The sequence below is a fragment of the Diceros bicornis genome, chromosome 8 (assembly GCF_020826845.1).
Source record: "Diceros bicornis minor isolate mBicDic1 chromosome 8, mDicBic1.mat.cur, whole genome shotgun sequence".
Taxonomy (NCBI): Eukaryota; Metazoa; Chordata; class Mammalia; order Perissodactyla; family Rhinocerotidae; genus Diceros; species Diceros bicornis.
Genome location: NC_080747.1, coordinates 51,447,123 through 51,460,367, shown reverse-complemented (window position 1 = coordinate 51,460,367; position 13,245 = coordinate 51,447,123). Strand labels below are relative to the sequence as shown.

The 13,245-nt window shown below is 34.3% G+C and overlaps 1 protein-coding gene across 1 annotated transcript in view; it reads left to right on the top strand.

The window, feature by feature from the left end:
• Window positions 1-13,245, top strand: part of EPHA5 (EPH receptor A5) — a 321,239-nt gene that overhangs the window by 246,289 nt on the left and 61,705 nt on the right. Inside the window, exon 8 of the mRNA XM_058547172.1 lies at window positions 564-669. Within this exon, the coding sequence (XP_058403155.1) occupies window positions 564-669 (106 nt within the window). The remainder of the gene's footprint in view (window positions 1-563; window positions 670-13,245) is intronic.

Genomic DNA, 13,245 nt, shown 5'->3' with positions numbered 1-13,245 from the left:
ACTTACTGATTATATTCTGCTTGAAATTATGGTTTTTCAAATTATATTCAGAGTAGTGATATTATTTTTAACCTCACTGAGGTCATAACCATATCATTTTGGACTTCAACCTATGTCTATGGGAAAAAAATTCTATCTGAGGTAATGAGAATTTTTTCTAGAGAACAGCCACATGCAAGTTCTAAAAATGTCAAATCTCATACACTTAGCACCTCTTATTTAGATTAAGGTGTTTGAAATCAAGGACTAAGTTCCATTTTCTTTTGCAAACCTACGATCCCCAGATGAATACTATGCAAACAATTGCATTCATTTTTTATGATGACAAGGAAATAATCAGTGACTTAGTGATCTTTTGAATTTCCGTTTGGAGAGTAAATATTTTCTCCTAAAGATGTCTTTTCAATTACACACTTCTGAGAAGAGGTATTTGGGAGGGAAAACTCAGCCAAGTGTGGGTGAATTGCTTAAACCATGCATTGATTACCGACTATTAAGCAGCTCTTATTTGAATGTGTATGGTGACTTTAACCAGAAGCTCCATTTTCTGTGTCTCCTATCAGCAGTTGCAGCATCCAGCGATCAAAGCCAGATTCCTATAATTGCTGTGTCTGTGACAGTGGGAGTCATTTTGTTGGCAGTGGTTATCGGCTTCCTCCTCAGTGGAAGGTAAGAGGGGAAGCTGTGCCTCTGAACTTTTGCAGCTGATGTCTTCCTTACCTTGATCTGACCATTTGGCTGTTAAGCACATCCCAAAACAAATCAGGCAAGCAATAGATCGGTAGGTAACTCAGTCTGTGATGTATTTCTAAGCCTTACCTTGTGCATGTGAGTGCTAACTCTTAAGCACACAATTTCTCCTCTCCAGGTATGGTCTCTTCACAAAAATAGCATTAACTCATTATTTATTCTGTTATTAATATAACCTTATCTTTTTCTGATATAATTTTTTAATCGATATTTTTTTCCTTTCAAAAGTATATATGGTTACCTGCTTCAATTTTCGTGTTTAGGAAGGCCTGTGTCTGTGTCTGGTAGATTTAGAGGAATAGGACTAATAATTCTAGTTAGCCGGCATTCTATCCTAACAGGGTGATGAATACAAAGCAGTCACTCTGGGAAACAAGGATTTTGAGAAGTAACCAACCCTTTTTTATGACTGCTTTTATTTTCAGCCGCTGAATAATTTCAATCTGAATACATCAATTGTAGTGTATGCTGATTTCAAATGAATTTTATTGAATGTTATATGAATAGATACATTAATATGTGTACTACATATCTACATTTTTCATTGTGAACAAAAATAAAAGAGGTAGAGTCCCAAAAAGAGCTTTTGTGGAAGGTATGTATTGACATTAAGCTGAGCATAATCAACCTTCCTAAAAAAGATAAAGAAACAAAAGCATGAGTGTTCTCTATTCCTACAGCAAACATATTTTCCTTTTTTGTTCAGGCCATTGTGAGAAGGAATATTCAGTAATGAGAACTGTCCATTTGAAAATGTTTTGGTGTTAGACTATTATAGAAAACTTGATGAAAGTCTTCATGGAAATATTAAAGCTGCACAAATGTGAAAATGTACTGTAAGGTCCAAAAAAAGTCAGGAAATCAATATTCATATTGATTTTGTTACTGTTCTATTCATTTACTTTTGACTCTTCACCATCTATTCAACTCATAAATATACAGAGTTAGGCACTTTTCAATATACTGCATATTGTATTCTGAAAAGATTTATGACTGTATCCTTAAATTACAGTAGTATCAATTTATTTTCATAAAACATTATTACTTCTTTTGAACATCCTTTCTGTTTGTATCTGAAAATTCCCTCTCTTCCGGTTCTTGTTCATTTAAGAGTGTTCAAAGTTTTCTTAATAATCTATGTAGAAATCCATTGCTTACTTTTAATGTTAGAATAACAATGATACATTTTTAGAATTTTGGGCTAAGAAGTAGCTTGTGTTCTGTTGAGGACAACTAGCCCTACCCGGCGGCTGGCTGTCTAGTGCCCCACTGATCTCTTTCTCTGAAGTCATCTGATGAGAATGCTCTATCTGAGTTGGTTTCTTCCTTTCCAATAAATCCAGAAGCATTAGTTATATTTAGAGATATGGTGACCATAAGAAGATATTTTATTTGTTGGGTCCACACTTAGGAGAAATGAATAAAATTGGTGGAAATAATAGCTAAGGTCTAGAATCCAATAAATTTGTGTGTTTGAGGGTTTATTAAAAGACAAATCAAATATAGAAAGTATTTTATTGTAGACTTAGCACATTATTTTTATTTAACCTAAGTATTGTTAATGTGAATTTACTGATGATGTTCAGTTATAGATTCTTGCTTACCTGTATGTGAATCAGCCCCTGTTGCCAAAACATTTTCTTCCTGAATACATACATAAAATTGACTTAAAAACAATTCACATTGTTACTTCTGTAGCATTAGGCAAAATGTTTGAGAGAAGGTTCAATTTACCTATTATTTGGTAATTGAAGGATAGTATACCTTTAGCGTGCTCACACACACACACACACACACACACACACACACACGTGAATTCCCTATGTACCTGAATTTGCTGTACAAGAATAACTAAATTTCAGTATAATTTCTCAATTATACTGAAATCACATCTACACACAAGAGACAAAGCTTAATTGTCAGCGTAACTAAATCTAAGACTTAGTAAGATAAATATTTGGATGTATTGTCTTATAGAAGTATATTATTTTTTAAAAATAGCAACATCTTATGAATTTATGCATTGTTCATTCATATTAAATTTTTTTAATTTAGTTTCATGATACACAGCCTATGATGCTGAGACCAGAAATTTGCAGTTTAAAGGAAAACAAATTTTATCAAAAAACAATCTGAGATTTATATTTTTTTTCCAGCAAATTTTATGCATGAAATTTTTATTACTTCATTTTGTTGTATGCACATTCTTGAATTTCAGAGGGCATTTGTCATATGATAGAAACATCTTTGGCCATTGTATTTTACTTTTCATAGACAAGTTATTTTATGTTTGTATTATGTAAATATATTTATTCAAAAGCTAAATGATAAGACCCTTGCAGGACTTTTCCTATCTCATTTGAGGCAACGAACTTTGCAATTTTTGTCTGGACTAAGAAAATCTTATCTACTTTGTAGTACCTAGAGTATCGTGAATTAACTCATTAAAGATTTGTCAAATAAAAGAAAAACTAAATGAAGAAATGTATACAAAACCTAACACAAATTTGGGAAAGTATCTTTGAGTACTAGCAAATTATTGAAAAAAGCCTGTTCTATAATGGTCTCAGGACATTGAATTACATATATGTTTCTTCTTCGTCCCTGTGCCAAACACAATAGATAAACACTCACAAAAATATGACAACAGTTAGACATTCATCTCAATTTGCACTTACTTTCTTTTATCACTTTTTAATGTCTTGAATATGTTATAAACCAGATATTTGCTCCAGAGTAAAATGTCCTTTAATTGCAAATAATTTGACTCCTCAGGGGTGATAAATTAATTTTGATATATTGCAAAATATTGGTATCACATATATGTAATATCCATTGACAATTTATACCATCATTTGGGTCCAGGAGAAAAGATACCTTGAAGATGCATATTCGCTGATGATTTGTATTTTTATTTAAAAAAAACTGAGGATTATAACACACTGAATACTATGGGACTGATATTTCAAAAGAAAACAAACTTTTTTATTCTAAAATACATTGAAAGAAGAAAAATAAATCAAACATAGAGACCTTCTAATCTTTTTAGGTTAAAATTGATTATGCAGAAACCTTTTGGAGTCTTCCTACTTAGATACAGTTTAAAATAACATACACAAGTATTGATCTTGAAGGAAAAAGTCCTATTTAAAAAATGGTAAAGAAAGAATTATTTCATCTTAAGATTCTATCAATTTTAGAACTTGTGTGATCTTCCTGTTTAAGGGTGCCAAATATTCCACAGAGCATTTTCTGCAGGGTTCAGACTTTTCTTGTTACTTTCTGTCTTATTTTAAATGGTGTTTTCGTGGGACTACAAAACAGTTGACACATCCTCAGCAAACTATAAGCTAATTATCCTGGGTTGGATATAAATTAAACCTCCTGATATGCACAGCATGTTGTAATTGTTTTTTAATCTTTCTCTTTTATTAGTAATGACATTGCACATTGATAACTTCCTTATTATATCCTAATTTTGTGAGTTTTTCTCTTATATATACTATTTTATAGATATAAATTAATCAACCAGTCTTTTGCCAATGATTATCTCCACACTCTTTCAGTTATATATTTGAGAAAATCCTTTACTTTATTCTCTCCTCTTTTTCTTTCCTTTGAAAATGATCATTGATATTATTAAGTTGACTTTTTTCTCTGTGTCCCATTTCACATTTGGGGCCTAATTCTGAAAATTGATTACTGGACACTTCCTAGTATGATATGAAGCTTAAATTAATATTTTGTGCTATAGGAAATAGAAAGGAAAACATCTTTCAGTGTGCAGAAACTATTTCTTCTTTGAACTTTACACAATGTAGACATCCTGGGATTAAAGAATATATTTTTAATACTTTGTTTCTGATCCTCATTTATTACAGGTTCATGAATTTAATTAAATTTTAAGAAAATTTCAGAGCTTCGCTTTTCTATTTCAATTAATCCCACGTGTACACTCAGAGGTTAAAGACACACACACACCTTACACACATGCACTCTTACAGATATTTGCACATGTTCTTGCATATAAACACAAAAAAGATAAAGCCGTTTGCCAGTTTTAAAATTGGAAAACAAAACCAAAAAATCAATAGCTCCTGTAGAGGCAGAAAGATTCCCTCAAGCTACTTAAACTTGCATATGGTTTTAAGGTTGTTTATATATGACTTTAATGCTATGATGTTCCTGAGATGATAAATTTAGTCCGGGGGGTGGCTTAATGGCTGTAAAAAAGATCAACTATTTTCTAAGTGAAAGATCTTCTCTTGTTTTTCTTGGTCATATTCAAATCCTGTGGCTGGACATAAAACTGCTAAATCCTATTTCCCTGTGTCTTTCATTAAACAATTAAAACTCAGTCTTTTAGTTTCCTGAGGTGAAAACCCTCGAGAAGTCAGTGGGCAGTGTACTGGGATGCTAATCTAACAAAATTAAGATACTGAGACCATGTCAGAAATTTAGAGGAAAAAAGTAGATGTATATAAAACAGAGCTTTAGGTATTTTTATTACTTGGAAATAATATTAAAATTTAGCCTTTTCTAATTTTTTTCATGTCTCTTAAAGTATAACAGGTTGTAAATGACATATTCTTCCCAGTCATCCTTTATAAGCACTTAATGAGCATCTATTGTATATTGAACACCAAGGTAAGTCCTGCGCATGTGAAATAAGAAGGCAATGTCCTTTTCTCAAAGTGTTTCCACTTTAATTTAGTAGTCTGATAATTGGACAGAATTTCATAAACAGAATTACAACAGCTAGAGAGAAAGAAAAGAGTTTAAATTAGTATCACTCTCTTCATGGTAACTTTTTTTCTTTGGACCAAAATGATGGTCTGATTCCTTAATTCAAGAAACATTTCAGTTCTTATTATGTGCCTGCCACAGTTCTTATGTTAGGAATAACAATGGCTTGATGGTAAAATCCACTGGATTTAGAAAAACTTTTCTTCAAGCTCATTTGGAGTCAAATAAAATAATTATTTAGGCATTTTGAATGCAATTATTTAATTCAGACAGGTGTTAGAGCTCTGCCTACATTTGATATCAAAGCATAATAGCTTGTTAAGTGAATCATTTTTAAAGGGTATGAAATATTCTGAAACATTCAGAGAAGCTTCTTTGCCTAATGGAAGTAACCCAATAATAGTATTAATAATAATAAGTATAATATTGTCTAGCATGAATTGCATACTACCTACTACTAGACACTGTTCCAAGAGTTTTACACGTTAATATCACACCACAGTATGTCTCAGTGTTAGTTTTATCTCCAATTTATACTTGATAAAATTATCTTCTTGTTTTTTTTTTTTATCCTGTGAGGACGAGTGGCCCTGAGCTAACATCTGTGCCCATCCTCCTTTATTTTGTATGTGGGAGGCCACCACAGCACAGCTTGATGAGCGGTGCATAGGCCCGTGCCCAGGATCCAAACCCGTGAACCCCAGGCCACTGAAGCAGAGCGCATGAACTTAATCACTACACCACTGGGCTGGCCCTTCTTGTTGTTTCTTGAATGTTGCAAAATAATCCAGCCTTAAGGCTTTGGCACTGGCTCTTCTTGCTGTCTAAAGCTCCCTTGCCCCAGAGAACCACACGGCTTCCTCCTTCTTTCTTTGCTGGATCTCATCCTCTCAATTGAGTTTACTAAAATGATCACCCATGATTCCTTCTGCTGCACATCAGATCTCCCTTACCTTGGTTTGTCTCTTTGTAACACCTATTGCCATTATATACCGTACATATATTTCTTCTGTTAGTTCTTTGTCTGTCTTCCCAACTAAACTATAAGATCCAAGATGGCAGAGATTTTTATCTGTGAGCTTCCCCCCCCGGGAAAATGTTTACAACATAAATTATTGTATACAGTTAGAAAATGTCTAGAACATAAATTATTGCATATATTTAATTATTGTATACAGTTAGTATACACTTAGTATGCAGCTCTAACTTTAGGGCCCTTGTTCTTCACTGTATAACTTTCCTGTGACTTATAATCATTCAAATATATGATTTTGATGAAACTGAACTCTTGTGTGCAAAGTCACCGATTCTCTACGGCTAAAAATGATGATGTTAACATTTAAAAGCTTTCCAACTTTCCAAACTGATCAGTAATATGAATAAAATACCTCTTAGAAATTAGTCAGTGACATCTTGACCCTAATGTAAATAAAAAATACATTGGATTTTAGTGAATTTCCCCTCCATTCTTCACTTGAAAATTGTACCTGATAAATTGTATTTATTCTAGAATCAAGCATATCAGATGTCACCAACTCCGTGACCATTCTTGATTTTGTGAAAGCTGGTTAATCTGTTTTTCCTCAAAACTTCCTTTCCAACTGAAGTAGTTTAGTTCATCATTTTATTTTTTATTTTTTATTTTTTTTGGTGAGGAAGATTTGCCCTGAGCTAACATCCGTTGCCAATCTTCTTTTTTTGCTTGAGGAAGATTAGTCCTGAGCTAACATCTGTGCCAATCTTCCTCTATTTTGCATGTGGGATGCCTCCACAGCATGGCTGATGAGCGGAGTAGGTCCAAGCCCGGAAACTGAACTGGAGAACACAGGTTGCCAAAGCGAAGTGCACGGAACCTTAACCACTCAGACATGGGGCCATCCCCCATCATTTTACATACGTCTCCTCGGATAGATATGTGCTCATCTTGAACACAGGTTATAGTGCAGGTTGTCAGTAGATATCCAATGATCATATGACTGAAGGAGTGAAGCTGGAGTTCAATACTCTTGAAAATATGTTTCAAACTACCTTTCCAGCATTATCACTGTATTTTTGACCTGGTTTCTTTGGTTGCATATGACAGAAGCCAAATTCAAAGTGGCTTAATCCAAAAGAGAATTATGGATCATATAGATGAAGAGTTCCAGAGATTAAAAAAAATCCAAAGTACAGGCACTTATTGATCCAGGTGCTAAAATAGTGTCTGGACACATGAGTCCAGAATGGTGCGGCACAAATATGGTATTTAAAGCCACTGATCCAAATGAGGTTATTTGGGTGGAGCCCAGGGGCACTCTGATATTGAGAGAGAGAGTGGAGGAGGAAGATCCAGCCAAAGGAGACTGAGAAGGAGTAGTCCGTGGGGTAGCTGGAGACCAGACAATTGTTGGATCACTGAAGGGGGAATGGTCACTGCGTTGAACCCAGTGCTGACTTCAGAGCTCTTGCCCATCTCTCTAGAGCTCATATGGCACAGTCTCTGACAGGAACCTGATGCACAGCTCCACAGAGTAGATCAATCAATAGCACCGGGACCTCAACTAAGAAGCGTAAGAAGTTACACTGCATGGCCCAGCGCAGTAGGAGCTCATGCTTGACCCTGAAGGACAGCGTCAGTCTCATACAAAGCACATGAACTGAGAATGAGGAAAGGGGATCTCGTTCTATGCCTTTTTTCATATCCTTCATTTCACCTCTCACTATTTAAACCTTACTCACATGTCAAGACCCACATCCACCATTCTTTTATCATAAAACCTTCCTCAATTCCCTTAGCCAAAGCACTCTCTCCTTTCACTTAAGTCTCAGAACAATGTATCAGTATTTCTCATGGAATTTAACACTTTCAACCACAAATTATAGTACATTGAGTAGATATCTTCTCTCTTCTGCCCGCCAGTAAGTATTTAGAGGATAAAGACTTCTGTGGCTCTTCCGCATAACCTAATTGAATGAGTACTTCATAAATATTGAATTAATGATAAATTGTGCATCAATCTCTATTTGAAGTGCTTTGTTTCATTTTTCCCTATCAACGTGGATAGTTTGGAAAATGAAAAATGTTAATAATTCTGACATAGTACAGTAGAATACCTAAGCCATAAAAGTACTTTCTACCTGAATAATGAAACGATTGATGCTATCACAAAATAAATGCAATGATTTCAAAGAAATATTGCATAGAGCTAAGAAATCTTCACTAGCTTATATTATTTATTTGACATCTGATCATGTTAATGCCAGTGTGATGATGCACCTGGTGATGTCAAGCAACATTAGTTTTTATAAATAATAATGTACATCAACATATTTGTATTTCTCTCCTGATTCTCTTCAAGTTAGGGACATCACAGAGATGTTAATATACTTACTGCAATATATGCTTTGCTGCGGTCATCTAGAACTGAACCCACAATATCCCCGAGATATGCCTGTATTTGGCTTCTCTAACATAACTAGGCTTATATAGTTTCAGAATTTGGTAAATTTTGATAAGAAAAAGTATTATAGGAAAATATTTTAATCTATTTTATTTTAAAATAATGATAAACAAATATTTCTAATCACACAAGCAATCACTCATTTTAGAAAAGAGCTCATTAAAAGCAAATAGTGGTTTATGAATTAGAAATAGATGTGACTTTATAAAACCAGAATAAATCTGGGCTTGTGTATTGATTTAATATCTGAGAGTTGTTATCCCTTCTATTTTCTCATGATTGCATGCTTTTTCTTCAAAAGCTCTGAATCAAAGATAATTAGAGAGCAGATCATAATTTATTAATAACTGACAAATGGGGATCAGGGCAGAGTAGTGCCAGAAAGACCAGGAGCATAGCAACAACTAATTGCCCACTGTGGGAAGTAAATCGTCCTAGGAAACTGAACCCAAGAGAGTTACTGGCTCAATTGCTCAACATTATTGAATATCCCATCTGCGACTTCTCACAGATCAAACATGTAAACATCACTGCAACTCTCAGGAAGTTATATTGAGGCAAACATTTGGAAGCAGAAACTCAGTTTATGGTACTGGAGACAACAAGTTAATATCACTGATTTGCAAAGATGAAAATTATTTTAGCAAAGAATCTAGAGACTCTTAGATTTCACCAAGTATGAAGCAAAGAGCAGGTGAAAAGCCTAACCACAAGAGCAAAATACACGTTTTGTCTGAAGCTCCATTTGCTGAAGCTCCATTTCTATAAGAATGGGATTCTCATCTGAAAGAGAGAGCAGGTTGGCAAGCCAAAAGATGCTCTGCTCTGACAGAAGACTCTGCTGAGGTTCTGGGAATCTTACCACATCTCTCAGAGCTCACAGTAGCACAGGCTTTCAGAGGAACCTGATACCCAGCTCTACCAAGAAAATCAATAGCAGTGCCCTGTACCAAAGGGTAGACCACCTATTCAACAAAAAATCAGTTAATTTCCTGAGCCATGTCTAGGAGTGTACTCATTGCTGGGAAATGAAGCAAATGAACAATAAAATGTTCCAAATGATTTTAAACACCAGCTAAAAGCCACATTTGTTCAAGATCTGTGCTCTTTTTTCAAACTTGCATGAACTTGGAAAGAAATAAATGTTTCTAATGGATTAGCAAGTCAATCTCAAACAGGTGAATTCTTTATTATGCCATGGGGAAGTATTGACTTCAGATATGGATGTGATAGTTATAGTGCTGCAAAACTTATTTTATCCCAATTATATTGCTTACCCTAATTCTTTCACTATCTCTCCTTGCTTCTCCCTCATTGTTTTCTTACTCCTCTGACTTTTTAATCTCACAAAAAAATGGCGTATTTTTCTGTATTAGATTTTTGGCATGCACTTACTCTCTGTAGTCTATAGGCATTGTTCCACTCTCTTGTAGCCATCAGTACTGCAGATAGCAATGTCAGTAGGTTTTAATTATTATTTTATTTTAAATTACCATTTATAAAGGCCTGTTATCTTTTCTTCCTGTTCTTATGGTCTGATGTTGAGTTTCACATCTCCAAGATGGTCATTATTGAGTTCTCTTGAGTCAGGGTAGATTGAAAGACAAGAAAGATGGTTGAGAGTCTAGTGTGGGGTTTTTTTATTTGTTTTTCTTGCCTTCTCTCCATACTACCACTTCCATCCTGAAAGGCAAGGTATCATCAAGTTGGCAAATTGGGACCTCCCTGTGCTGATTACTGGAGGAAAGCCTCTCTGTTTCTTAGGTTTTCTTAGGCTGTTCTTATATAATTCCTCTTCAGTGTCCCACCAAACTGAACATCCCATAGGATTCGAATATTCAGTGTATCTCACCAATACCTCTTCTCCACCTTCAAGAGCTCTCCATACCTCTGACATCAGGAAATCCTAGTGCTGCTTTGACACTCTTATGCCTGTTTCATTTGATTTTCCTGGAGCAAATTTGGTAGGCATTGGTTTAAACTGATTCCATCTGTAGATGATGAATACGTCTTGCCATCATTTAAAAAAATATATATTATCCGAGTTGAGTTTCAATTGAAGTCATGTAACTTTGTTTACTACTTTAATTGTATAATACTTTGATTGTTTAATACTTTCCCTGTTTAATACGAAGAGATATCTGTTTCAAAATATGGAGAAACAGTAAGCATAATAATGTAGAAGATATTCATAACATATACCACAGAGCAGAGTTAAACAAACATCTTTAAAAATATGAGGAATGTAAGATTAAGTGAAAAATTTTCTGTTATTATTAATTTTTCCTAGATATACTGGAATCTTGCCACAAATCCTTACTGCTGAAGTTGTCTGTGAGATCTTCTTATATGTCAGCAACACAATGCTACTTTTTTAAGAATACCAACTTCAACATAACTATTTAACCAGTGTAGGTATTAAATCTGTAGAATTATTCTGATTTTCTTAATTTGCTACAAGTAAAATCATCAGGAAAATGCCAGTTTATAGGTCCAATCTTCCTCAGAAAACTTTTAATATGAGTGAAATTTAGCCACCCGTATGACTGATTTCTATCTCATCATGCCAAAGATGATGTAAAATCTAACAAGTTATCATCAAATCAGCGTGAATTCGATATTCACATGAAAGTGATATTGAGCATTGTTTGTACATAAACTTTGATGAGACAGATATATGATAAACCAGAATTCTACATTTGTGCGACTTGCATGTTTTCTAACACATAAGGATCTCTTGATCTGTTTTGACGTCTATATCTGACTTTTTCTGACTTAGTCTTATTCCAGCTGTTTCAAATGTACATATAGTGGTCTACTAGATTCACCTCTTCTCTACTCATTTGGAATGTAGAGGGCCACGATAAACTTGGCCTTTCCTGGAGTCCTACAGATTTCTAATTAATCAATCCAAACCTGTGCTAGTGTGTACTGTCACTCTCCAACCCCAATAGGGAAATAGCTACTTTGAATTCCAAGTAGATATCTGTTTTACCACCCAGTATCTTTCTGCCCAAGCCCCAAGGCTTCTGAATCTTCATCCAAGAAATTGAAATGGAAAGTCCTTCTGTACACCTCAAATATCTAGTTGGAGCCTGTGCAGTTTGGCCCTTTTATTCCCATCTGTTCCCAAAGCCAAGGTGACTGGATCCTGCTCCTGTGTCTCCAACCCTTTGAAAACCCCCCACTCTGAGAGAACTCCTAAGTAACCCAGCTTGGAAGTCTATCAGCAGCTCATCTCAGTACCTCATATGTCCCCAAAGGAAGAATCGCTATCAATCCTGCTTCCATATGCCCCCCTGTTGCGTTTTATCTCCTTAGAGCTCAGATATTCAAACTGCTGGACCACTTCAGCTATGCTCCAGCATAACTGTGGAGGTTAGATTAGTGGCTGTTTCTTTAGATGAACGTCTTGATTTTTTTGACATTACCAAGACCTCTTGTTGTCTTCCTTTCCTATAAGTTTCAGTCTATTTTTTACATTACATGATACATAGTTGGCATAGTTGAGAAGATTGTCCTAATTTCTTACTGGCTGCTGTTTTATGATGTTTGAACTTCTTAATTTTCTGATTAAAATTATATAGAACATGAAAGACAAAATGTAGAAAGATAATCCATCATATTTGTCCATCAGAGGCAATATTAATATTTTGCCATATATATTTAAGATGTTTTTATGTACATAGTTGAGTTCATAATTTATAGTTTTGTTTTATGTTTTTATTTGACTTAATATTATAATATAAAATTTCCCTGTGTAATTGAAAATGTTTTACTAGCAAAACTTTAATATCTCTTTGATATTTTAATATCTAACCTGTTCCATATGCTTTCCCTTTTTTTTGTTTGTTTGCTTTCGTTTGCTGCTATTTTATTTTAGGGGAGAGTGGTTACTATTTCTATTTTCAATATCCTTTGAACACAACTGTATTATTCAAAGAAAGCATCAATGAATATGAATATTTTTAAGATTGTTGATACATATTGACAAATGGCCCTCCTAAATCATTGTACCAATTACCATTCCCCCCAACAGTGTGTGAAATTGCCTGGTGGTTCACAAACCAGTCAGTCTCTGCGAATTTAATAGAAGAAAAATAGTACTGCATTTTTAATTGCATTTCTTTTTATTTTTGAGATTTAATAGGTTCATTAATATATGTGCAGTAAGTATAGTCATTAGCTATTTTATTACCTGTTTTGTAAATTACATGTGTAGGCTCTTTACTCATTTAGACTAGTGGGATCTTAGATCTTCATATAGTAAAGATATATCACTAGAAGTGTCAAGATTTGTTTGCTTTTT